Source organism: Dicentrarchus labrax, unplaced genomic scaffold, assembly GCF_905237075.1.
Source record: "Dicentrarchus labrax unplaced genomic scaffold, dlabrax2021, whole genome shotgun sequence".
NCBI lineage: Eukaryota > Metazoa > Chordata > Actinopteri > Moronidae > Dicentrarchus > Dicentrarchus labrax.
In genome coordinates, this window is record NW_026136721.1 from 30,556,697 (window position 1) to 30,582,621 (window position 25,925).

The 25,925-nt window shown below is 40.7% G+C and overlaps 3 protein-coding genes across 4 annotated transcripts; all 3 read right to left on the reverse strand.

Annotated features, from left to right (window-relative positions):
* Positions 1-303: 303 nt before the first annotated feature.
* LOC127355609 (monocyte to macrophage differentiation factor 2-like) lies at positions 304-10,981 on the reverse strand. 2 transcript variants are annotated; one of them, XM_051386665.1, is made up of 7 exons: positions 10,344-10,979; positions 6,616-6,697; positions 6,197-6,357; positions 5,874-5,948; positions 5,604-5,705; positions 4,840-4,909; positions 304-4,732 (listed from the first exon to the last, which is right to left on the reverse strand). In XM_051386665.1, exons 1-7 carry the CDS (start codon positions 10,355-10,357, stop codon positions 4,529-4,531), a joined length of 708 nt encoding a protein of 235 aa, XP_051242625.1. In that variant the 5' UTR covers positions 10,358-10,979; the 3' UTR covers positions 304-4,528. The 2 variants fall into 2 exon arrangements, with proteins under 2 accessions (XP_051242625.1, XP_051242626.1); XM_051386666.1 differs by lacking the exon at positions 5,874-5,948 and having other exon boundaries at positions 10,344-10,981.
* Positions 10,982-11,599: 618 nt separating this feature from the next.
* On the reverse strand, positions 11,600-17,385 carry arpc1b (actin related protein 2/3 complex, subunit 1B). Its single transcript, XM_051386642.1, has 10 exons — positions 17,093-17,385; positions 16,449-16,591; positions 15,531-15,635; positions 14,668-14,890; positions 14,475-14,582; positions 13,934-14,170; positions 13,777-13,852; positions 12,448-12,647; positions 12,181-12,271; positions 11,600-12,029 (listed from the first exon to the last, which is right to left on the reverse strand). Exons 2-10 carry the CDS (start codon positions 16,510-16,512, stop codon positions 11,991-11,993), a joined length of 1,143 nt encoding a protein of 380 aa, XP_051242602.1. The 5' UTR covers positions 16,513-16,591; positions 17,093-17,385; the 3' UTR covers positions 11,600-11,990.
* A 1,308-nt stretch (positions 17,386-18,693) lies between these two features.
* On the reverse strand, positions 18,694-25,328 carry arpc1a (actin related protein 2/3 complex, subunit 1A). The gene is made up of 11 exons (XM_051386645.1): positions 25,000-25,328; positions 24,269-24,362; positions 23,941-24,045; positions 23,498-23,720; positions 22,800-22,907; positions 22,539-22,642; positions 22,315-22,423; positions 21,114-21,189; positions 20,822-21,015; positions 19,649-19,739; positions 18,694-19,546 (listed from the first exon to the last, which is right to left on the reverse strand). Exons 2-11 carry the CDS (start codon positions 24,330-24,332, stop codon positions 19,508-19,510), a joined length of 1,113 nt encoding a protein of 370 aa, XP_051242605.1. The 5' UTR covers positions 24,333-24,362; positions 25,000-25,328; the 3' UTR covers positions 18,694-19,507.
* Between the last annotated feature and the right edge of the window lie 597 nt (positions 25,329-25,925).

The following is a 25,925-nucleotide window of genomic DNA, read 5'->3' on the forward strand; positions in this document are numbered from 1 at the left end:
TGAATAAAGTCTTTCTGCTTGATTTACTTCAGTATCTTTGACATGAAAGTTTAGTTAAATAAAAATAAGCTGAAAAACGGTTAAAACACTAATCTTAAATACAAAGCCAAAGTATAATACAGATACATCTGCAGATTGTACTGGATTATACAGTACATATAATAAAGTCCAAATATATCTTTATATTCCATTGTATAGCAAAAACTATATTACACACTGCTGCAGTTTTACCTTCAACAGCCACTGTAGACAAACAATTGTTTTTCCAAAGAGGTGAAATATTATAAAATGAGTCCAGGAATATACTGCATGAAAAAACTTTTTTTTATTACAAGAGAAATAGAAAAGATAAAAGCATTGTTGGCATCATATAGGCTTATCACAGCACAAAAGCACCACAGACACAATAACCCAATATGAAAACTAGAGAGAAAGAAATTATGAGACAATATAATCAGTCTCATACGACCAGAAAGAAAACACCAGCAGCACTGAGAACAGAGTCAGCAGCTCCACAATCACAGAGCGTCTATAAACAATGTACAGAGGGTCCATGAAGGCTTCATGGAGAGTTTATAAAACTCTATACAAAGTCAGGTGGGCACTGTATGTCTGAAGGAAACATATATTATAAACAAGACAAGACAGACACACGTCAAATTCTCAAATATTTCATCTTATCGTTGCCAAACCAGCCTGAGGAGCGAGTCAAAATACTGGCTATGATAGGCTATAATTACCCCCGAGTACTCCAAACCAGAGAACGCGCAATCATTTGGTGTTTCTCAGAGGTTCAAGTAAACACTTAAAGAGTACAAATACTAAAACATACTCTTAAATTTGAGAATATATCTGAATGAGAGTTTCATTCCACAAACTGAGATACCCACAGTGTGATAAATGCAATCCCCGGTCCCCTGTGACGATACATTTCCTTCCCTAATGACTAAAGAAAGAAAATGGTAAACGATGAAAAATAACAAATAAGATTTGTGTTAAATCCAGATGATTTTTTAACCCTGGTGTGTTTGTTGGTCAGAGGTCTCAAGTAATGAACACATTTGGTTGAGTTCTGGTGTTTTTTTTTGTCACTAGATGATTTTTTTTTAACCCTACAGTATAATGATGCATTCATGTGCTGGTTGGTAAGTTGTAAAGAATTTTTACTTACTGAGGACATGAAAGTGAATGCGAGACCCCTTGTTCAGGGCCTGTTAGGCTGCAAAGGAAACTACACAGCTGTGCCTTTGTTAAAATTGTGCAGCTCTGATCTGTAATAGTTGAATAACATTATTTGTCACCTCTACTGAAAATATTATGCTATCAGTCCCCTCTCTTCATCTCATTGTGTTTGTCTGCTTAGCAGGATATCTGTTGAAAAGAAGTGTAAAGTTGGAAGGAACAAGAGATTAATTTTTGGTGTGGATCCACTAATAACCTCCTAACATTGTAAGATAAAGAAAGTTTTGCCCTCCTCATTTTCTCTACAACTACTGAGCCTACTTGAATGAAAAAAACATTGGCACATTCATCTCATGAGTGTTTATCACAGTGTATTTTCATGCAAATCTAAATGCAAATTTTGTGGATTTTAAAGCAAAGGTATGCTTTCTAGTTCCTTTTTATAACCTAAACATATCTGCTGCTGTAATATCTATAGTGGCTGTATGCTTTAAAGCTTTCTCTTCTCCTGTTTGGTCACTGTATAAATATTACCCATATGTAAAGCTTGCAGAAAAACTGTTGGGACTACTGCCCTGCTTGGGGATGTGAGTAAGCAAGCTGTATGGAGTGGTGCCAGCATTAAAGAAAGCAGAGTCACAGCTATTTGATCATTTTTGTCGCTGCAGACAGCACCCAAACAACCAGAGCAGCTTTAGTGGTCCTTGAATGTGGCTTCATAGGCTTTTTAAGCCCAAATGATCCAAATCCTGAGACACAGACAGCAGTGAAAACAGGTTGAACAGGAGCAGATGTTTAAAAAATGTATCTTTTGCACCTATGAATACTAGCCAGTATGACCTGTTGCTCCTCATTTATCCTACTATACGAGCGTGTCCAATAAACTGTGTGCCACCACATACAGCTTAACACTAAGAGTACAGATATATTCCAAATATACTTTTTTTGTTGTGTTCAAGGTACATGCGTTCACGTGTAAACATAGACTCAGCCGATTAGAGGCTTTGGATTCATGGGAGTCAGATAGTATCGGAAACACAAACAAACACACACACAAGCATACATACACACACACACACAAGCATAAACACATACACACATGCACACACACACCTGAGATGCCTTAATATTGGGCCAGATTGTTCAACAATACTATAGCTTCAGTTTCCTTTCAAGTGTGAGATGTATATATGGTAGTAGTGTGCTATCAGTTACGGCAGTAAGTCTGGCAGTGCTGAATCAGACAGTGGTTTTCCCTTCTGAGGTTCAACCATGTAACTTTGACAAACTCCATCAAATGAGTCCCATTAATTAGGTTGTAGATGATGAAGATAATCAGCTGACACTGTAAGTACATTATTAGAAAATATAGATGAAATCAACATATACTGTACGTCATTGATAAATATATACTGTATAAATTGTACTGATGACATCTTTACTTACTAAACCTAATCAACAACAGTAAACTATTAGAATTCAGTACTTATGCTTGATAATCTACCGTGTAGAGCCTGGTAAATGTGGAAGCACACAAGTAAATTCTCCAAGACTAAAACCATCATTATCTGTATGTTCAACATAAAAAAATATCATCCTACAGTCATGCTTAATTTGTAAATCACAGTAAATCACTGACTGAAGCAACCGCTGTTAAACCATATAGTGTCCTACAGTGTAGATAGCACAACTAATAACAATAACAGTAATAATACTATCTAACGCTCTGAATTGGAATAGTAAATTACTGATGTTGCAACCTCCTAAATGTAATCAAACACCTTCTGTTAATGACGATAATAACACTTTAAATAATGTCCTTAAACTAATTATGATAGTCAAGTCAGCTAATTGTAAACATTGTCCTCCTCTTGACAATAAGACAATGCCTTCAATTCAGCTTCTGAACACTGAATCTGGTCGTGCACCACGTAGAGAGAGAAATCTCCGAGAATAGTAATTTAACCCCTGATCATTGGAATGAAACCAAAATTCCTGAAAAATAACATGAACTAAACTGGACTAGTAAAAAAAAAAAAACTGTGTCCCAATTCACAGGCTGCCTCCTTTGAACACTCAACAGGTCGATAGGTTGTACCAGTGCAAGGTCTCCTCCAAATGCAGATGTTTTTTACACCTTTTGGCAAAACACCGGTGTGTTATTTCTCGTATCCTCTACAGTTATCCTACAATCTACATTAATCGCTTAATGGTGTGTCCTCGTCGACTCATAAAGTCAGGAAATAAGTTAAGTATGAAGTTATATGGATACATTTACTGTTACTTTAGTACACTGTTTGCAGTTTGCAGTTTTCAGTTACTGTGTTTTTTATTTCCATGTGAGCAGCTGAGTGAAATATTTCAACGGTTTTTGTGTGGATTGCCATGAAATTCAGGTTAAGATACCCATGGTGGCCAGAGGATGAATCCTAATGACTTTGGTAATTCCCTGACTTTTCCTCTTGGGCCACCAAAGTTTTTACTTTTTGCACAAAACTCCACAACTACTGGATAGATTTCCATAAAATTAGGTCACTATAGACATTAATTTTCTCCTCAGGATGAATTGTAACTTTGATGATCCTCTGCTAGACTAATGATATTTCCATCACTTTTTGTGTTTAGTGCTAATCAACATTATACCATCTAAACATCAGCATGTTAGCATTTTCACTATGAGGAGGTGAGCATGCTGACATTAGCATTTAGCTCAGCCGATCACATATAAAAGATGGACGACATGATTGCTCCCCAAAAGTGAAGCCAAAACATCTGGCTTGCCCCTGGTGGCTGGTTGCAGTGTAGGTCATAGACCCCTCCATGTTAGCAGATGGGAGTACACGTCAAATAAATGTTTTTCCAAAGATGGTTTCTGTAATTTTAGGTAGTGATGTATGTTCATAAGTTTGGTTCTAATTCATTATTTGAAGCTATAAAAAAGGGGTTTCAAGTCATGATTGACAGCTGAGCCCTGCTTTCAGTGGAGTCAGCTGGCTTCATTTTTGTACAGAGGCAGGAAGTAGAGACTCAACATCCATCTTTTATATGTTGATGGTACTGCCTCATCAATCTGCTAGCATGACTGTGAACTCTTAGTCTTGTTACAACTTTGCCGGCCGATTGAGTGCAACTTCCCGGTGATGAACATGGATTTGTTTGACTTTACGGGTTAAGGAGGATCTCCTGAATGCACCACTGGTTTCTGTTTCTGTGAGGCTACAACATCTTATTTGGGGAAGAGGTTCAGCCTACAAAGGAGACAGCCCCTGAATTTGGACAGAGCTCACATCACCCCCTTGAAGTTGCTCAAACACAGGAGCTACTTCTTGTGAGGTCAGTGCTGATGTCATCTGGAGGTCTGGACCTGATTGGGTGGCTGGGCATAGAGGTACTTCCAGATGGCGTAGTAGTGTATGGCTGCTCCCATAGCTACAAACAGGTGCCAAATGGCATGCGCGAATGGTACAATGCCATCACTTTTGAAGAAGACCATCCCCAGACAGTAGCAGGCTCCGCCCACAAGCAGCTCACACAATCCTGACTGCTCCGGCTGGGAAGAAGCAGAAGTTTTCATCATGTTAAAGTTTTAATGACATTACTAGGAAGGAAATGACAAAACCTCAAAGACTAAAGGTGAGACTAAACGAGTGTGCTCACCATTGAGAGGATCACCAAGGCAGGAAAAACTCCCATGACCGTGTAGCAGATCAACTCCATGATCTTATACCTGATACAGAGGGGAACATGGAAGATTATTTTTTTAAACTTGGGACAAAATAATGTCACAACAAACAGTCCACAGTGATTTTTCTGAGTTTCCTTCCAGGGGAGACTCTCTAGAAGTTCTGACAGCCCAACCATATTGTTAGCTTTGTCCATCCTTGTTTAATGTTGAGGTCTGATGCCGCACTGCCAACTTTTTACACGTGTATCAGCGTGGATGCTGACCTCAGTGAGCAGAGTCAGCCAAATGCCACCGGGTCACATGAAATACAGTTTTAAGTTTGTGCACGTGATAAATTAACATGTGCAAACATACCACTGATACTTCACCACTTCTTGTATTTACTTCAAAATAAATGCATTTTAATGTGAAGGCAGTGAGCGGCCTTTACTGTGAAACTCTAAGTGTTAACAATGACTTTTGCAGGCAGCTACAACTACAAAGCGGGCTGTACAGCTGCTGGTCGAAGCTAAAAAAAAGGACACTGGTATTAGATCAGTACTAAGTATTGGCTATTTGACGGAGAAAAACTCGGACTAGTACATCTCTACACCTGAGCCAGCTCCATTCACCAACGTAGATCATGGGAGGCAGTTGTAAGTTTGGAAAAAGCTTGTAAGCGGACCTTTGAGTTGAGATTATTTTGTCACACTGGAGGAACAGATTAAAATGCACAAATGTAAGTAAATGAACTGACCTCTCATGGAAGAAGAACACGTAGGTGGTTCCAAAAGAGGCCATGACCCACACCAACCAGCGCATGTGACACGCCCAGGGACCCAGCTCCCGCAGGTTCAGCCTGGTGGAGTATGAACAGGAACAAATAACTACAAACACTGTATATACACACTCCTTATACATATATAGATACACACACACACACACACACACACACACACACACACACACACACACACACACACACACACACACACACACACACACAATAGCAGGCTAGTTTGTTTACCACGGGGCGTAGGAGGCAGCAATGAAGAAATAGATCACCATCCTGTCACACATGTGGAAACAGTGCTCCACAGACCTGAAGAGAGAGACCAAACAGCCTCAAGACAACTGAGTGACACTGTTTATACATGTAGCATCAGTGTGTTTTAGATCACAAAAACAAATCTGGAGTGTGGGGATACATACTATTTGTTCCAGTGTGAATGTGTGAGAGGACGTAAAAAGGGACCATGCAGTCTTCTTACATCCTTTAACCATATTCATCATCTGCAACGTTACAATCCAAATATTCTGTTGTGCCTGTGTGTTTGTGTTTGTGCGTACCGTAAGTGGCTCTTCTTCCAGGCCACAGTGTGGAATAGGGTGGAGATGATGAAGAGCGAGCTGAGCCCCGCCCCGTACACCCAGGCCGACAGTCGCTCCCATTGGTCCTCCGACTGGAAGTGCAACATTGAGCTGCCCAGCAGGCTGGGGATTATCCATAACTAAATGAATTCATAACATAAATGAAACATGAGATACACGCAGGCAAACATGCAGGATAAACTGAAATCTAGTGCAAGACGTAGGTGTAGTTTAAAAAAAAAAAAAAAAATGTGTAGGTGTCTTTCATTTATCCGTTATGTTACACTGCTGGATTTTTTTCCCCCAGTTTTCACTGAGTGTGTCATTTCATCTGTGTGTTGCTCATGTTATTGATCACTTTCTGTGGTCCGCGTGTGTGAGTGTGTGTGTGCATTCACCGCATGCGTGGCACAGTTGGCAGCATGCTCATATTCTGTGGGCTGGTATCTCTTGTTAGGAGGAACACGGTTGTTCATAAACCTGGAATAATCACAAATGAGCAGATTTAAATTTATATATATATTTCAATGAATTTTTTCTTATATAAACTAAAATCTGCAGTTAGTTTTGGCTCCATGCAACAATGAGACGTACTGTGCACACTAGGAGAGATGGAAATAATACAAATTAGAATAAAAAGCAACAGTATTATTGATTTCTCTCCTCGAAAGCAGCATTTGTGGGAATCATAAGCGTATTTTGTTTCGATTTTTAAAATATTTTTTCATCTTAATGTTCTAAAACCATGTGGAACATTTTCAATATTTGTATCCACTCGTATCTCAACGCTGCTCGTAAAATTTCACCCCATCCTGTCCCTTTGCTTAGCAACGCTGGATCATGCTTCAACTTGTTGCCATGACTGCTGTTGCCTGGCAACAGCGGGTAACCACGGACCGACTGAACCAGAGGTTTGTCCTGATGATCTCTTTCATAAACAATTCACATGTGCATATATGCCTGTATACTCACACACACACACACACACACACACACACACACACACACACACACACACACACACTTAAACTCAAATCTATGCTTTTGAACATTTTCACAGAAACACAAACAAACAGCTCAGGAGGTAGCACTCCATCAGTGATGTCACTGTCGTCATGGAAACCACCGAAGAGGGATTGTCTTCTTTTTTAATTTTTTTTCCACACCAGAAAACTCCTCGTTTTCTTTCATCTTTCTTTCCTCATCTCTTCCATCTCCCTCTCCTGCTCCGAGACCATGACTCCTCTCTGCATTTCCGATGATTAAATTAACATGCAGGAAAGCAAATGGACAAACACATCCATGTGAACACACAAAACACACACACACACACACACACACACACACACACACACACACACAAACCACAACCCCTCCCTGTTTATATACTGCATCTTGCAGAGCAAGATTTCATAAGAGACCTAGATTTAGTGATGTCTCTTTCTCTCACTCACACACACACACACACACACACACACACACACGCACATACGCACACACACAGACACACACACACACACGCACACACACACACACACACACACACACACACACACGCACACACACATTGTTCTAAGATTGGAAGGACTCAAAACCAGAAAGCGGCCGCCATCAAAGGGAATACCACTCAAATAAAAAATTCATATATATGAATTTTTGTGCATAGGACAATCAAGTCATTCTTTCAAACCTTAAGATGTTTCAGCCCAAAGGTAGAATCCAGTCAGATATATTGAGCTGTGCATTTATGTGTCATCTGCAAAGGGAACAAGAGAAGCCTACAGAACGTTTTCAGTCCAAGTGGAGTGATATTACCCTTAAAACTGTCCATCTTATATCACTGTGTTGTTGTGCAACAGTGTGCAACAGTAGAACATGATGTTTTCCTCCCACACGTCAGCTCATACCTTTTTAAATATGACACTCCTGATCCTTCTACAGAGATACTGAGGGGGATAAACCAAAGTAGCGGCAATAGAAGACTCAAAATCCACCTCATGTAATGACAATCACAGAAAAAATTAATCTTTAACAAACATGCCTCATCTTTTCTTTTCACTATCTCCTACACTGAGTGCCTGTTCCTTAAGCAGCTGTTTTTAGAGTGACACTCATTCAGAGTTATTAATACTAACTGACACAACCCAGAAACACACCGTCCTGTCCCATATAAAAAGACTTCCTCACCCTGTATCCAACTGGCCTTATCTCACTGACTCTCTCTGTGTGTGCGTGTGTGTGTGTGTGTGTGTGTGTGTCAGCGCCAGGCCCAGCAGGCTTGGCCGGGTCATTAATGACTTTATCAAGCTGGCTGATAATTACCAGGCCAGAGGCCAGGCAGAGAGACACACTAACTGGACAGAGCAGAGCTGTGGAAACATCATGATAACTCTTCTCATACGACAGCAGGACGGACAGAAGGAACGCTCTCTGCTTCGGCTGTCTCACTGAACCATGAAGACCACAACCTCTGTCCACTTAATGCTGAACATTAAATTAATATTAGGCTACAGCAAATATTTTTGGTCAATTAAGTGTTGCTCTTTGTGCAAATACATCAAGTATATACAGCAATAAAAGGAAGGAAATGTTTAAAAATGTGTTAAATAATTGATCTATTGATGGAAATTTAATCTGCAACAATTTTGATCATTTATCAAACAAGCATACCAAATCTTCTCTGGATCCAGCCTCTTAATCTCTTTGTTTTAACACTGTAAATTAAATATATTTGGGTTTTAGACAGTGGTTCAGACAAAACAAGCAAGCTGAAGATGTCACCTTGTGCTCTGGGACATTGTGGGCGGGTCATTTTTCCACTATCTGATCTTTTAAAGACTGAAAAATGAATTTATTAAAATCGATACTGAAAATGTAGTAGCCCAATATTCTAAAATGATAGGGCAGTAAAAATTATTATTATCATTATTGATTAATACGTAAATTATGTTGTTCGACTAATTGTTCCACATAACAAAGACAACTAAATATTCAATTTAAAATTATATAAAATACAAAAAAAGCAACAATTCTTAACATTTGAAAAGCTTGAACTGGAGAATATTTACAATTTGTCTTACAACTGTAATAATTAATCAATTATCAAAACAGTCCTCTGCCCAAACAAAGCAAGAATTTTCATATTTTGTAGAAAAATAATAAACAGATAAAATATGAATGCTTTGTTCTCACATCATATTCAATAAAACCTCAATGTGAAAATTTGCCTACAGCCTTAAAGCATCACGTTAAACACACATGAAAATCTGTTTTTATGTATAAGCTGAAGGTGATTTTGCTAATGGTGAACAGAAAACATTTGCGTTTGTAAAAATGTTGATAATTGATTGTTTCAGTGCTTTTTAAAGCAAAAATACCCAAATAATATGCTGGTTCCAGCCTCCCAGATATGGATTAACTGCTTTGCTCTGTTTTATATCAGTGCACATTAAATCTCTTTGGGCTTTTGGACTGTCGGAAAAACCTTTAAAGGGTGTCACCCTGAGCTCTGGGAACTTGTGACGGACATTACGTGCTAGTTTCTGACATTTTACAGAGCAGACGATCAGCACATAAACTGGCAATGAAAATAATTGTGAGTTTCAGCCCCAGTCTGCTCTGTTTGACCTCTTCCTGCTGTGAAACCATCCATACACCCCCTCCTCCACCAAGACAGCCTGGACCCAGACCCAGTGGGATTTCATGTGTAAATATAAGTCGAAAGGAGGATGTGTGTTTGTGTGGCCTATTGTGTGTTTCAAGAAAGACTGTGCACACAGAAAAGACAGCAAGATGATGTTGAAGAGGAGGAGGAGGAGGAGGAGGAGGAGGAAAAGGAAGTGGCAGGTGTGTGTTTTATTAATAATAATAATGCTTGTCAAGCAAACAACCACCTGGGTACAAGATTATAACATCATAAGATATGTTTAAATGTAAATGTTGACTTTTTTTTTTTTTTAACAGCTCATTCCCAAACCCTTCCATTATCCTCAGCATCCTCCTCCTCCTCCTCCTCATCATCATCATTAAAATCACTGTCAAAGCAGCAATATGGTAAATACTTGTAGTTTACGAGCTTTGTTTTCTTCTCCTAAACTGCATTATCACACGATATGGATTCACCTACCTTACAAGATTCATTTACAGTGGAAATAAGCAACAGTTGACAGCAGACAGACAGTATGGCTAAAGCCTGGATCCCCTCTTTGAGTGTTGAGCGCACAGCCGCCGCGATCTTGATCGGTTCTGCTCAGGTTGTAACGGGCTGGGTCTAATGTAACGTAGAGAGCATCGCCGTTTCACCGGGGAAGACGTCGTCGTCTTATCCTCATCTCAAGCAGCACCGGGAGACGGATGCATCCCGACACAGCTGCCTCCAGAGGCTCCAGTCCGGAAGTGTGGGCGTCGGGGATGGTCTCTGAGGGGGCAGCCGCTTTTCTTTTCCTGCACGGTGGTGATGGTGTTGATGTTGGTGGTCTCTCCCTCTCTCTCTCCCTCTCTCTCTCTCTCTCTCTCTCTCTCTCTGCTGGAGCTCCGGCCGCCGGTTCACCTCATCACGACTCGGTGAGGAGGGTTGTTTTTCATCACTGAAGGCTGCCACATCATTTTCTGAAGGACTGAATCATGGCTGTGGAAATGTGTGCCGATTGGTTCCTGTGTGTGCAGTTCCCTGGTGCTACCTGTAGGTGGAGCTGCATGCGTTGAGTTGGAGGCTGCTTGATGATATAATATACGCAGGGGCGGATCTAGAGAAATATTCATGGGGGGCAATAGGGTTGCATGGAGACTTTATGGGGTTTGATTTAATCGCAAACTACCATATATCAATATTTGCTTGGAAAACCCCCCAAATGAAGATATTTAACTAAAAAAAATTACATTCTTGTGGCACATTAGTCAAAGCATTGGATACACATATCAGCATCAGATCAATTAATTGTTATATTTTGAAATCTGAAGACATTTTTCCAAATATATTTTTTCACTGAATGTTACTTAAAGGTCCAGTGTGTAACATTCAGGAGGATCTACTGGCAGAAATTGAATATAGTATTTCTAGGTGTGTTTTCATTAGTGTATAATCAACTGGGGGAAAAAAAAAAAATTGACATTTTTATCTACAGACACCACATGTAGCCTTCTGTGGAGGCTGCCATGTTGCTCGGACAAACCAAACACTGGCTCTAGATAGGGTCGTGCATGTTTTATGGCCAGTGTAGTTCCTCTCTAGCGCTTGGAAAGGGAGGGTAAAGCAAGTTGAGTTGCTTGTTAAAAAATATAAAAAAAAATTCCTCATCTTGATAAAACCTCCAGATTTCCAAAAACAATAATATATGGCCTTTAGTGTATTTTACAAAACACACACACACACACACACAGAGCTGTACTGAACCAATCATTTATTAAATGCATATTATGACCAGCATAAGCTCTTTACAAATACTGTAGCCTTTCATCATGATTAATATAAAATTCCTGCTTTAAGCATTCAGGTCAGACTGAGCTCTCTGTGATTATACTAATCTAACTCATTAAGTACCATTTGCAGACCTGTGGTCAGTCCCTCTGTATACAGTGTTGAGTTTTAACAAGCTCAGCAAAGAGCTTCAGAGGGATTACAAACACCGTTTGACCCAAGTCTGATCGTTTAACTTGTATATAAAAAATACCTGATTAAAATAGAGCCAAGAAGCTTTGTGTAATAAGGCAGCAGTTTTCTTCAGAAGATCTCCAGAAGCTAATATACTTTGTGCAGGGTAATGTAAACTTCAGTTCAGACTATCTTCAGGTTCTTCATCTCAGACTCCAGAGTCTGAAAAAAAAAAAAAGAGTGTTAAATATTCAACAATCATGTCTGGGAAAACATCATGTGAACAGGATGTAACACAAATAAATATTTTGATCACATCAGTGTAGCTTGTTTAATCTGTGCAATGTGTGTGTGTGTGTGTGTGTGTGTGTACCTTGACATCCCAGATTCCCATTCCTCCATCCATGCCGGTGGTGCAGAACTTGGTGCACTGGTTTCTTCCTCCTTCCAGCACTGATATTTCACTGAAATATTGTTTGAGACAAGTCAAACTCTGTGCACAAGCATGTGATGTTGCAATAAAAAGATACCTGGTTTAACAGAGATTTAAACTTAGAAATATACAGCTAATTCAAAATACAACAGTGGTTAAAAGCTGATTTACAATCCAGACTGAAAACGTGTATTTGCTTCTTCTGACCTGATGCTGTTCTTGTGCAGGGTGTTCAGGTCCTTTTCGGTGCTCTGGGTCTCTGAGGCTCGACGATCCAGGTTCTGGAAACGTTCCCTGGCACTGATACCCTTCTGGGCCGTCTGCTTGGGAACGTCCAGCTTGCCACCAAATGTCAAGCTGGCTTTGGCGCCGTCATACACAAACAGCACCGGGTAACAGTCATGGCCCTGGAGAACAGAGACACATAAGGGTGCAGTCAGGAATATACTGTACATGAATATAATATCAATATGGTAAAATGTGACTAGATATCGGTTGCCGACGCAAACACGTGAAAGAATCTTTCAAATTATTTTCATGGCATATGTTTGTCCCATTTGTCACAATAGCTTTTTGTAATACTACTACTGGGAGGCACCAAAGTCAAAAAGTTAAAGCCATACACATAGTGGCTTTAAAGCGAGAATATGCATCTTTTAAAAGAGGAAATAACATATTCTTCCTTTTACAAATGACACATTTTATTAAATTCAAGTTTTAATTTATTGCTACTGGCTTACTTGGTCGGGTATGACCAGTAGCTTCTGGTGGTTTATATTAGCTAGACTTAGTGAGCTAACTTTACCACTTTGGTTACTGATACACTACATTTTAGCATGTAACAGATGCTTTAATGTGCCCTAATGATGATGAGTTTCAGCATTTTTGCCTTTATTTGATAGTATACAGTAAATTAGCTGACAGAAAATGAGGGGCAGAGCAACAAATGTCCCCAGATGGAGTCAATCCCAGTATATTGTGATTGCATGGACGGTGTCTTAAAGGTCCAGTGTGTAACATTTAGGAGGATCTGTTGGATGAAATGTAATATAATATTCATAGGTATGTTTTCATTAGTGTATAAACACCAGAAAATAAGAATTGTTGTCTAAAAGAATAAGTCTGAACATAGTTGAGTGAAATAAAAATGAATGTCTACCTTGCTTTCTTATTTTTTAGACCACATAACCCACCCACTCAATTATATTAAATATCAAACATTTTGTTGCATTAAAGATATGAGGACAGAAATATTGGGTTATATGATCTAGTCTGTAAAAAAAAAGATAACTTGGCAACACAAACTGATTTTCTGAATGAGTCAGGGTTTAGATGAAGGCTCGGTGCTGAAATGTGTTGGTTGCATAAAGAGCAGACTCCTCCAAATAGTCAGTTAGTATTGCAGTCTTTTTTAAAAAATCTGGCTCCCTTGTTGAGTGAATTTCAGTGAGTCAGACACACATACTAAGTAAACACAAATAAACAAAACTAGTTAATTAACAACTGAACTTCTTGAGATATGTATCGAATACTCACAGCTGCTACTAAGCTGTTCTCAGTGATGAAGGTGACACACAGCAGAGGAAGTGTTTCAGAGCTCAGACTGTTCACCCTGTGGAGTCATAACAAAGGTTAGAGTGCACACACACACACACTCACACACACAAAGGTATGCTGCCCCGCCCTCTCTTACGTGCCAGTCTTGCCTCCCTCTGCGACAGAGACAGTGGAGTCATGGGAGGTCCAGGCCAGGCGGTTGCCAGAGTGTGAGAAGCACACGCTGTGCACCCACCCACCGCCTCCAGCTGAAGCTGGACCTGCAGCTCCAGAGCCTCCGGACTCGAACAACATCTCCCCGAACGGCATCTTGCTGCCCCAGGGAGTCGGGCCGGGCTTCTCCTCCACCTCCTTAATATAGGCTGAGAACACCCTGGCGGCGAGAGGGGTCAGGATGTGAATGTGAAGACACAAGAGAGAAGGAGGCAAAGAGGACAACAACAACAGGCTGATTTGTACTGGGCGGTCCAGATACTTTTTTATTTATAATTCATGTCTTTATCCTGTGCTCTTGTTTTGTTCTTTAATCAGATAAATGCATGAACATTTTTATAGTATACTTTTCAGAACGTGGTCATTTTTAACTCTATATTTGAACCAGATGAAGGATTGCCTGGACCTAAAGTTATCAGAGAAACAAGCTACACATGTTTGACTCTTCACTGATTCACTGTTACCTGCATTTGAAGTCACAGGATCCAGCAGCCAGGAGGACATTGTTGGGATGCCAGTCCAGACTGAGGATGGTGGAGCGGATTGGCTTCTTGATGTGCTTGCACACCCACCTATTGGAAACAACACAGTGTGCTAAAATCTCCACATGTATGGTTCATAGCATCAGGGGTAGGAAGATATCCACTAAAACCTCACCAGTCATTTTCCTGCTCAAAGTAGCAGATGGAGATGAGGCGTGAGCCGCTGCCTACAGCAAACTTGTTCTCTCTTGGCGACCACTTCACACAGCGGGCAGCGCGGTTGATTCTGAGGATGACCAGGGTGGGTTTCCATGTGCCCTCTTTTAGGGTCCACACATAGGCGTTACGGTCCGCACCGCAAGTAACTATACGGTTACTGTCTGGAGCCCAGTCAATACCTGCAGGAGAAAGAAACTATTATTGAAATTTTTATCTGTGTGCACAATTTATAGACATGATATATTTAAAGGAATAGTACAACATTTTGGGAAATACACTTACTACGAGTAAATGAGAAGTTCATGAGAAGATTCATAAAACTCTTTACATTACATGGCATTTTTGTCCAAAGTGATTTAGAACAAGTTCATTCAACTCAACTCAGAGTCAGATGTCATCAAAAATTGGAAGTTCAAGCACAAACACACACATAAATACTGTGGCAGCTAAATTCACAGTCCAGTTCCAGCTTTAAACATTTTGAAGGTCAAAATAAAGCAACAGAAAGGCAAATGAGACATTCACCAATGGGACTGACACTTTTTAACATTTGAAGCTAACCAGCTGCTGTCTCCTGTTAGTCTATCGTACAGACGTCACAGCCAGTGGCATCGATATTCTCATCTAACTCGATAAAAAGACAAATAAATGTATTTCCCAAAATGTTGGACTATGCCTCTATCTATCCTCTGCTTTGTTTATTAGACACCTCTTGAAAAGGACAGCTAGAATCTTTAAAGACGTATAGATTTTGCGACCAGGAAATCAGCTGCCATCACCATAAATCACCGTGTCAGTGAGTGTGTGTCTATGTCTCACCTGTCACCTGCCCATTGTGCTCCTTCAGCTCATGGATCTTGGTCCACTTGGTCCCATCTTTCTTGTAGATGTGGACCTCATGGTTGTTGGGGCACAGGGCGATCTCTGAAGCACAAAAACCAATTAAAGGACACTGTGCATCAGCAGAGAAAGCACTGTAAGCAAATCAGGGAAACATATAAATGGGAAGTTTATCAGTGTGAGGACAAAGTACAGTGAGTGATTAACAGGAGAAGTTAATGGCGGGCTGGTCAGCGAAGTGGAACGCAGAGCAGCTGACCGGGTGCATGAGGACAGAGAAAACTAGAGATACACAGTATGTCTCTGACTGCAGGCAGCGCACAGACACATGGTATCTTTAAATAGACAATGTGCGAGAACTGCGACCTTCCTTCCCATAATGTAGCAAACCCTGTACATGTTTTAGTCAGCAGATGAGTCAGAAGCAGTGTTTGTCTGAGAGAAGCAGTGTGGGTGATTTAGTGTGCATTTTTGCTTTTTTTGTGAGTGTTGAGCCTGAAAGCTGAGCAAACTGAAGTGTTCAGCTTTAGAGAGAAGCAGAGAAACTACAACTCTATGACTCGACCACAGCTGCCTGTTACATCCGCTTTGCCCAGAAACCAAAGCGCAGATCGAAACAGCCAAATATGGCATTAGTTTCCTGCAGCTAACGGAGCACAAGAGCGTCTCAGAGAGGCCCACAAACGCCACCCTCACAGCCACAGGAAACAGGAAATACCTTCTCCCACCTGGGAGCCAATCACAAACCTCCGACTATTACACTACTTGTTCTTTGGCGCAGACTCTAGTTGAAGAAAGATGTTCCACGATGTCTGTGATTAAAATGGGGTTTTAGAGATGAGAAGTCACTAAAACGCAAGCCCTTAGTGACCAATCAGAGAAGGCGAACAGACTCACGGGTACGATCTTTATTCCAGGCATGACAGCTAATTGGCTCCAGCAGGAAGCTATGGTACGCCATGGCCAATCAGATGTTAGAAACAGACCAGGAAGTGGTGAGAGGAACCAGGGGCTGTTGAACTCTGAGATAACAGTCAAGTCTAGAGAAACAGAAGTTACAAGGAAGAGGCGGAAAAGGAGAGAAAACACGAAGTATAATTAAATTTACAGAACTAATTTGTCATGATTCAGTCAGAGCTGGTCCGCACTATATGAGGTACTTTGAGAAGTAAAACACACCATCAGCTGATTTTAACTTCCTGCACACAGAAAAACGCACAGATCTTATCTCACTCAGGTTGTGTTAATGAAATCCAGACTTTCAGAGGCATGAGAGGAATGAGAGGATGCAGGTCAAGAGTAACACACATCCCCCAAAACTCACAGCCAGAGCAGTCAGGACATAAAGACAAACACCTCCAGTCAGTTACTTCACATAATAACATATATGTTTCTGACTGAGTGTGGGTTAGAGTGCCTGTTGCACACTTTTAGCTTTTTCCTGAAAATGCATGTGTGTGTGTGTGTGTGTGTGTGTGTGTGTGTCACTGACATGTCAAAGCAAACTCAGTCAACTGTTAAATATTGTCTAGGCTACTTACCCTGAGGGCTGGACAGAGATGAATGGGTGAATAGCTGCAGAGATGGAAAGAGATAAATAGGGAGAGGCAGAGGAAGGTGGCGGATCAAATGAAGATGAGGGTGTTCAGCTCGCGGACTCTGGCCAGTCAACGCGAACGCCAACGACAGAGTGAGCTCAGGAAGAGAGAAGCTGAGCTGAAGAGGGAGGAGAGGTCAGAGGGGGAAGTGGAGGAGGGTACAGTGCAGCTCAGAAGGGGAGAAATACAGGAAGTTTATGCAGGCTTATGCTCAAGGCAGAAAAGATCATGGGTGTAACACTTCAAAAATGCGAGAGAATGGCAGCAAACTTTTCCTTTTGAACAGAAACAGAAAGGGGAAAGAGTTTGAAGTCTTTGCTTCTGTTAAAACCAGGAAGAGGGGGAGGAGCATGAACACAATACAACTGCAAAGAAAAAGGAGGAGGAAGAAACTGAGGGGGAGGCAAAAAAAAAGAAGTTATAAAGCATGAAAGACACGGAAAAGAAGGGGGAGGGACATGTGGTCACTTCTGCATAAAGAAAGAGGAACAAGGAAAGGGGGGGGGAAGAAAAGTAAACTGCAACAGGGAGGGTAGGGAGGGTAGAAAGGGTGGCACCAGGGGAAAAAACTACACTTCTGCTCCTGTTTTTCATGTATTTTGAGTTATGTTTACTTTGTTTAAGCAGTTCAGATATCCCAACTACCAAATTTTCATGCATTTCCTGAAAGATCTCACACTTTTCCCCTTGAAATTTAAAATCAGAAATGGATGTTGTCCTTGGTTAGACACCTTTCTGTCTGTGCTAGAGCAGATTTTTCCACACGTCTCATCATTTCCATTGGGGTTAAGACGAAGATTTTAGACCTCTATTTTTCCAGTATTAATTCAACACTTAACAATTTAATTTAATTTATTTTACTTACTTTACTCTTGGGCATCTACAGTGTGATCCTGCCAAAAATGTTACTAATTGACATGCACAATGTTTAAAAAACAAATATTAGGTTTTGTTTGTATAAGGAGACAGAGGCCTTAATGCCGTAAATATGTGAATTCTGTCAAATAACCTTTAACATTAAGTAAATTTAGCCTCATTACTGTATGTATGAACTGACGCCATATTCTGCTCTGTCACTTTATCTATTTATTTTGTTTTTAAACCAGATGCCAGATACCAAGACGGCAAACATTATTTATGCAAAACATCAGCATGTTGAACTTGTTTAGCATGAACAGCCTGATATAGCTGCTAGTACGGATGCTGACTCTTAAGTGTAATTTAAATGTATTTTCCCAATACACAAACAAAATAACCATCTGCCTCATTTGTGTTTTGTTTACTGCTAGTTATCAAATATTAGATTGCTTACACATTTCACTAAGATGCTAAACAGTATACCTGCTAATAGCATTTAGATTAAAACACAGCCTCACAAAGCTGCTCGCGAGTTTTTACTTCCTGCCTAATAACTTATACTTGGGTACACAAATATGACTTGTGGATTCAAAACAAACACAAAACTAGTGCTGCACATCCACTACAGGTATCCAGTTACTATCCGCCCACTGCCTGTGAGAGACAAAAGGAAGAGAACAGTCGAGTGACTTGTGTACTGTAAATGTACTTCATCTTTATTTCATGTCTACCTCATGATCAGTTACATAGAAATCCTCCATCTCGTGTGGTTTTAGTGTAGTAGTTGCAGAGTCTAGTGCTGGACAGCCGCTTTCTCTCTCCACCATCAGATCCTGTACAGCTCTCTACAGCCAACCAGCAACATGAGCTCAGAATATCAATAACCCGGGTCCGAATCTAAACAATGACTTCACCTGCTGGAGAATGTTTACTACACTCCAGGAAGTAAAACATCACGTCCTCCGATCTACTAAACACTGATATTCGGAGATCATGTCAAAGGTTCGTCTGTGGTGAAATACAGTCTGACTTTTGGATAAAACACACCTTTTAGTGTTCGACTTTTGGTACAGGAGGTTAGAGAACATAAAAACACACATTTCACGTCACGTTTTAATACGTGTCAGAGGACCTTCCCACTTTGACACCTGGTTAACCTTCATTTAAAAACAAACAAAAAAAAATCAACAGTGATGTCACACGTCAGCTCAGTGTGTGTGTGTGTGTGTGTGTGTGTGTGTAGTGTGTGTGTGTGTGTGTGTGTGTAGTGTATATGTGTACTTTAGTGTGAGAGTGTTTGCACACACCCACAAGAGTGTGTTATGGTCTGATCAGTGCTTCAGCAGACACTCAATAAGGTGGTCAGTTATGCATGTTACTGGCTGCGTCGCAGGAGAGGAGGGGGGGTAAAGTGGAAGGGGGAGAGGAGGGAGGACTAAAGGGTGGGGCAAGGGGGAGAAGTGAGGCCGCAGCATCTCTTCATTCATTCAAAAGATTTCTTCACATGATGCGGAGACCCTGGATAGAAGCTTCTAGACTCTGAGGAGGCAAACACAGAGACACAGGAGAGTTAGAGCTGGGAGATCTGAGATAATAAATCCGTGCAGAGGATGGCCGATTTGTGTGTGTGTGTGTTTGTACCTTGAAGTCCCAAATGGTCATCGCTCCATCGATGCCTGTGGTGCAGAACTTGCGACAATCCCTTTTGTCTCCCTCAAAGATAGACAATTGGCTAAGGGCCAGACATGCAGATACATACAGAGAGTTTTAAAAGAAAAGGGGGGCAGAAGTTATAACACTGAAAACTATATTATTGGTTTTCACTATAATGCAATAACAAGAGAGTGATGGAAAATCGCTTTATTAGCAGAACAGAAAGTCAATGGACCCGTCCGAGAACTATTCCTGCACATGACCCGCCATAAAACCACAGCCTGTAAACAGTAGATGGATTTTATTGCATTTGGACAGAACCAGGTTAGCTATCTGCCCCTGCTTCAAGTCTTTGTGCTCCGCTAAGATAACAAACTGCTGCCGGTTGCTTCATATTTACAGACACACAGTCTATTTTGATCAATGCCATGCAGGAAACTCAATGGTTTCTTGTTTGAGGACAAGTTGGACAGAACTGATCTCATCAGTTCCTGAATTCAAATGAGCTCCAGCAGTAGATTATGGTTCTACACAGTACTGCAGCAATTTCAGGGCAAACATTCATTAGACTAAATATTAAATGAGTAAAACGTATTCTCCACTACGACAAAAAACCAAACTGTTTACACATATAAGATAATATAACAATATAATATAAGATATATATATCTTATATATTCCTTAAGAAGAACAGGAATAATAACACAATTAATAAACTGGATGCAGAGATGAGTCTCCTCTGAGCTTCCAATATTATCTATTCCAGCCAATACTTTTGTTACATAACGCAACATCTATTTTAAGGGTTAAAGTACCATTCGTTGCCAGTGTACAAGCTGCATCGAGCTAAAATGAATGCAGTATACTACAAGAGTCCTGCAATGAATCCCTAAGGTTGTTTTGTTCAGTTTTTGCTGAAACTGTCTTAAGAGAGGTGTTGATTCGACCTTTATAGTCATTTTCAAAGGCTGTGGTTGGAGGCCGTGCTTTGGAATAGTGTTGTATTATACTGAGATTATACTGTGATTATACTGTATTATACAAATATGTAGTCACCACTCATTAACAAAACATTTGACCATCTACAGCTGTCTAAACCTAAAATGAAAACAGATGAATTCCAGGCCCCGCCCTGCACTGATCCCAGTTAGTGAGACTTACGTGATGCTGTTCTGGTGCAGTGTGTCCAGGGCAGTGTTGCGGTCCTCGGTGGTGGCTCTCTTGTCCATGTTCCTGAAGCGCTCCATGGCAGAGATGTTCCTCTGGATACTCTGCTTGGGGATGTCGAGCTTTGACACAAATGTCAGCGTACCACCATCGTCGCAACGGAACAGCATGGGGCAACAGTCGTGGCCCTGAGGACGCAGACAACACATTACAATGGCGTTCCTTACTTACTGTATATTTGTGCTTGGAAATATTTAATAGAGTGTACGTTTTATTTTTTTCTTACCGCAGCTACTAGACTGTTCTCTGAAATAAAAATGACACTGAGGAGAGGAAGGAACTCCGTCTTCAGCTGTAAAGGACTGAACACAGAAACACACACAAATTCATTATAATCTCAAGATTCAACTGGTAGTATTGTTCCTTAAAAAGACTCAACAGGAAGCAAACTACAATTTCAAAATCTGAAGTCACAGAAGTCACATCAGGTTTGCTTTGATCGTTGCATTGTGTGCAGGTTTCCAGTCTGAACTTGTCTCAATCACCGCCCGCTCAATTCATGTCACCTGTAATTTGTTGACACCAGCATGTCATTATGTAAGTGTAGCGTTGCATCTGGTTCTACTAGTTTCTGATTGGCGCTGTGAGTAGATGGACAGATTACAAATACTCAAATATGTATTCTCATGTAGGGAAAGAAATAACACAAAATTAATTTAGTAAATGTTCTTGTGATGGATTGCTTTTTCAACCTGATGAATGCGTGGGAGGAAATTTAAATTTTATGAAAGGTTTTTTTTTTTTTTTACATTATTAAACCACTTGGGACTCCTTATCTACACTCATCTGTTCATTGAAAGGAGAAATCCCTCCATCCCATTCCCCCCTGTTTAGTTCAGAAGATAAAAATGTTCTCTTTTTCTGTTTTTAGATGCTGTGAAAACCAAAAAGGTTCCAGGTTCAGTTTTAAGTTATCCTCTTGTATTAGTAGCTGAAATTCTACAGTCATCACCTATGTCAATCCTACTGGATTATATTGTCTGTATTTCCAGCATCATGTCGTTCATTGCAACTGGCAAACTTCAGTCAGTGAGAGTACTGGCATTTGCACCTTAAAAAAAACCCAAAATATATATATAATTTTTAACCAGTCTATACTACTAATCCTGCATGATTGCTATTGTTGTATGGCCTGCTTCTGGCTTTGTCAGAGTAGGGCGAGTCATGACTTCACTATCAGGGGAAAATTTTGAAAAATGGAAAAAGTAGCAGGGTCCTGTTTCAAGGAAAATAAATTACGTGGTATCCGATATGTGCACAGACAAGCGTACTCGCCAATACCCAATACCATATTGTGGGCAGTATCGGAGGAATTTTCCGATACTGGTATCTGTACCAGACCAACACATGCACAAGCATCCACACACTGAGACATCTGCTGGTTACAACCACAAACAAGACTCCTCTATGTGTAGAAATGATTATACCTGGTAGTCTTAGAGCTGTCCACCACAGTGACAGTGCTGTCATGGCTGACCCAGGCCAGACGGTTACCAGAGGCTGAGAAAGAGACAGAGTGGACCCAACCCCCTCCACCTAACAGACACAAAGTGCATAAAAAAGAGACAGATCTGGTTTAGTTCAAAGGGTTACTACAAGTCATATGAAAGAGGGTTTTTATAATCACATATAAAAAGAGACAGATACGGACCCGCTCCTCCAAATTCTGCTAGCACAGCCCCAAATGGCATCTTGCTGCCCCAGGGTGTGGGACCTGGTTTCTCTTCCACCTCCTTAATGTAGGCTGAGAACACCCTGGAGGCCGGAGAGGGAGGGGACGGGGAGAGTAAAAGGAAAAATAAATAAATAAATAACAGAACAGAACAGAAAGCATTAGACGGAGAGAGGACGCTGGCAGGTTTGCACTCATTTAATGTTCCTCTCTTGTTGATTCACCGTTAACAACATTCACCTGCATTTGAAGTCGCAGGATCCAGCAGCCAGCAGGATGTTGTTGGGATGCCAGTCCAGACTGAGGATGGTTGAGCGGATTGGTTTCTTGATGTGCTTGCTCACCCACCTGAAACATTTGATAAAGCACAGAAATCTTTAATATAATAAAAAAAAAAATCTGCCTAATATCTAAGTATGAATTCAATGATCAAAAAATCTGATACATGTTATGTTGCAAATGGGAGCCAGTAACAATGTGTGTGGTTCCACACAACGTAAATGTTGTTGTCTGTTCTCAATTTAACACAATTAATAATAAAGGTGAGGAATTTGACGGTTGGAAAGATTTCTGACACACCTGAACAATTCATCAATGAGAAAAGGGAAACAGAACATATTAGCGTACTGCCGGAAAAGAAAATCTTTGGAGCCTTAAAGTGTATTTTTATCACTCATTTGGAAATACTGTACTTTGGTTTTAAACCAGATGACAACAGACAGGTACAGGTGGGGTTGTTGCTGTGTCCCAAAGTAATACATTAGTAGTTCTTGTGACTTTAATAAAAAGACACTAGACGTTAAAGTGGAAAAAACAACTAATTCATACTCCCCATCACATCATTTAACAAAAAATATCAATTTGGCCGTGTGTCTGTTGTTGTATTAAATTTCAGCTGATACATTCGGAAAATGTCACGACTGCACAAATAGTCTCACCAGTCATTCTCAGACTCAAAGTAGCAGACAGAGATGAGTCGAGCACCACTACCAACTGCAAACTTGTTCTCCAGTGGAGACCACTTGACGAAGGTGGCGGCTCGGTTGATCCTGAGGATGACCAGCGTGGGCTTCCACACCCCTTCCTTCTGAGACCACACGTAGGCATTACGGTCTGCTCCACACGTCACTATACGGTCACTTTTGGGAGCCCAGTCAATACCTACAACACACAACAAAGAGAGACTATGTAATTACTGACTGACTGCTGCAACAATCATTAAGTGAACTGTGATGGCAGCTGAATAAGCTTTTATAAAGATACATCATTCAGAATCTTACATGTGACAACTTGTGTTTTGTTTGTTTGTGGTTTAGTCAAATGAACGCAGAAGAGGAGTCAAATGTCACATAAATTAACTAAAAGCAGTCTGATTAAATACCTGTTATGTGTCCATTGTGCTCCTTCAGCTCATGGGTCTTAACCCACTGGTTGCCACTCTTCTTGTAGATATGGACTTCATGGTTGTTAGGACTGATGGCAATTTCTATGGGGGGTGGGAAAAACAAAAACAAACAAAATGTACAGGTTAACAGGCTGCGAGTACAGACAACAAACAAGTCTGACCAGTTTCTGCCGCCAGCCAAATAACAGGCCGGACAACTTAATGTAAGCATTCACAAATCCTCAAAACCAATAACTTAATTTCTGAGTGTGCAGGTTGGTGGTGGCACTGGAATTACAATAAGGGAGGATTATGTGATCCTTACGTGTCCTGTCGCGGTTCCACGCGTGGCAGGTGATGGGTTCCAACAGAAACTGATGAAGGGACATCTTGTCTGGGTGTGGTCCTTAAGTGGAAGTCTGCGAAGTCACACACACACACACACACACACACACAGAGAGAGAGAGAGCAAAACTTAAGTTTAGCGACAGAAGAAGTCCTGAGCGCTCAGCTGAACTGAACTTTGCCTCTGTCGACTGTAACTCTCCACACAGACGACAGCGTTTATAAAACAGTCTGTGTGACTGCTTCTCAAATAAATAAATAAACAAATAAATAAAAAAACAACTGAATTAACTGTTAACTGCAGATATCGTCGGAGTCCATCTGAGGGGCTAGCTGTGTGTTAGCTTGGACCCAATCAGTCCAAACACTGAATGTCTGATCCAACGAGCCAATGTTAAATGATGCTATCACCAGTCCTTGAATGCTAGTAAGTCAAATCCCTTGTGTGAATTGACTCTTACAGGCTAGCTACCGGAATATAACCATGACTCGGTGTTAAGTTTACCTCGCTCGGTAAATGGCTAGCAAACGCCGACAGTCCACCGGTGTTAAATAGGCCGGATTGATTTGTTATTTTAAACAAATATCCACACGCGTTTCCCTTTAGGCCTCCTCCCTCCCTCCCTTTTTTTTTTTTTTTCCTCCTATATTTTCTGATAGCTAGCCCCACCATTAGCCGTGCATTCCGCTAGCCCCCCTGTGCTAACTCACCTCGTCAGTCCGGTTCTCTCGTTAGCCGGCGGGCTAAGTTGCCGCTAGCCCCGGGGGGAAGGGAAAGGTTAGATTTAGGAATGGACCTGAATTCGCGGACTCTGGTCAGTCGACACGAATTCGTCCGGGAGTGTTGAGGGAATGTCAAGACGGCCAGTGGGATACGACCGGGAACATCCGGTAGCTCACTCGGCAGTTTAAAAAAAAAACCTCCCCCAGTGGATGCCTGGCTGACAGCTAGCTTAGCATCATCACGCTAGCTGTTACATTCAACTGAAAATCCTCGTTCACACATCGGAGTCTCTCTCACACACACACACAGAGAGAGAGAACAACGAGTATGAAAGAAAGAGCTCCTCTAGTGGCTCAAGTAGAAACATCTAAAGTGGATTAACCGGTTACCAAACACCACCATCTAGTGCCTATCTGGGACCGAAGCTACCGTAACGTTGGGAGCCGAGGATGCGTCACTATGGAAACCAATCTCCGCCAATGTTATTATTAATGTTTTTTTGACCTAGTTTGGTCCTAACAAAGATTTATTAACTCAAAATAAAAGTTTATTATCTCAAAAATAACAATTTAGTGTCTCAAGAGTTATAATAAAATATTCTGTGAGTCTTTATAATGAAAAATGTTCTCAATATAGTGACTTACCATCTCAATATAAAGACTTGGTATCTCAAAATAATGTACTTTACACTTTAATGTTATGTACACTAGTATCTCAAAGTCAAAATATTGAGATACTAATTCACAATATTGAGAACGTTTCTCATTATTTTGAGATACTAATTCAAAATATTGAGAAAGGTTTATTATTTTGAGATACTAAATCATTACATTGAGATGGTAAATCACTATTTTGAGAACATTTCTCATTATAATGACTTGCAGAATTTATTTATTTTCTTTCTAAAAATGGG

Bases quoted from the DNA above. Each gene is read 5' to 3' on its own strand.
- LOC127355609 (XM_051386665.1), bottom strand. The intron at 5,949-6,196 runs GTACGCACAAAC...CTCTCTCTTCAG, and splicing joins TGGAAGAAGAGCCACTTACG to GTCTGTGGAGCACTGTTTCC. The intron at 4,910-5,603 runs GTCAGTTCATTT...CCTCTGTATCAG, and splicing joins GTGTTCTTCTTCCATGAGAG to GTATAAGATCATGGAGTTGA.
- arpc1b (XM_051386642.1), bottom strand. From the start codon at position 16,512: ATGGCGTACCATAGCTTCCTGCTGGAGCCAATTAGCTGTCATGCCTGG. The intron at 14,891-15,530 runs GTGAGACATAGA...TTTCTCCTGCAG, and splicing joins GCACAATGGGCAGGTGACAG to GTATTGACTGGGCTCCAGAC. The intron at 12,272-12,447 runs GTCAGAAGAAGC...ACAATATTTCAG, and splicing joins CTGCACAAGAACAGCATCAG to TGAAATATCAGTGCTGGAAG.
- arpc1a (XM_051386645.1), bottom strand. From the start codon at position 24,332: ATGTCCCTTCATCAGTTTCTGTTGGAACCCATCACCTGCCACGCGTGG. The intron at 24,046-24,268 runs GTAAGGATCACA...CACCCCCCATAG, and splicing joins GTGGAACCGCGACAGGACAC to AAATTGCCATCAGTCCTAAC. The intron at 19,547-19,648 runs GTACAAACACAC...TTGCCTCCTCAG, and splicing joins TGACCATTTGGGACTTCAAG to AGTCTAGAAGCTTCTATCCA.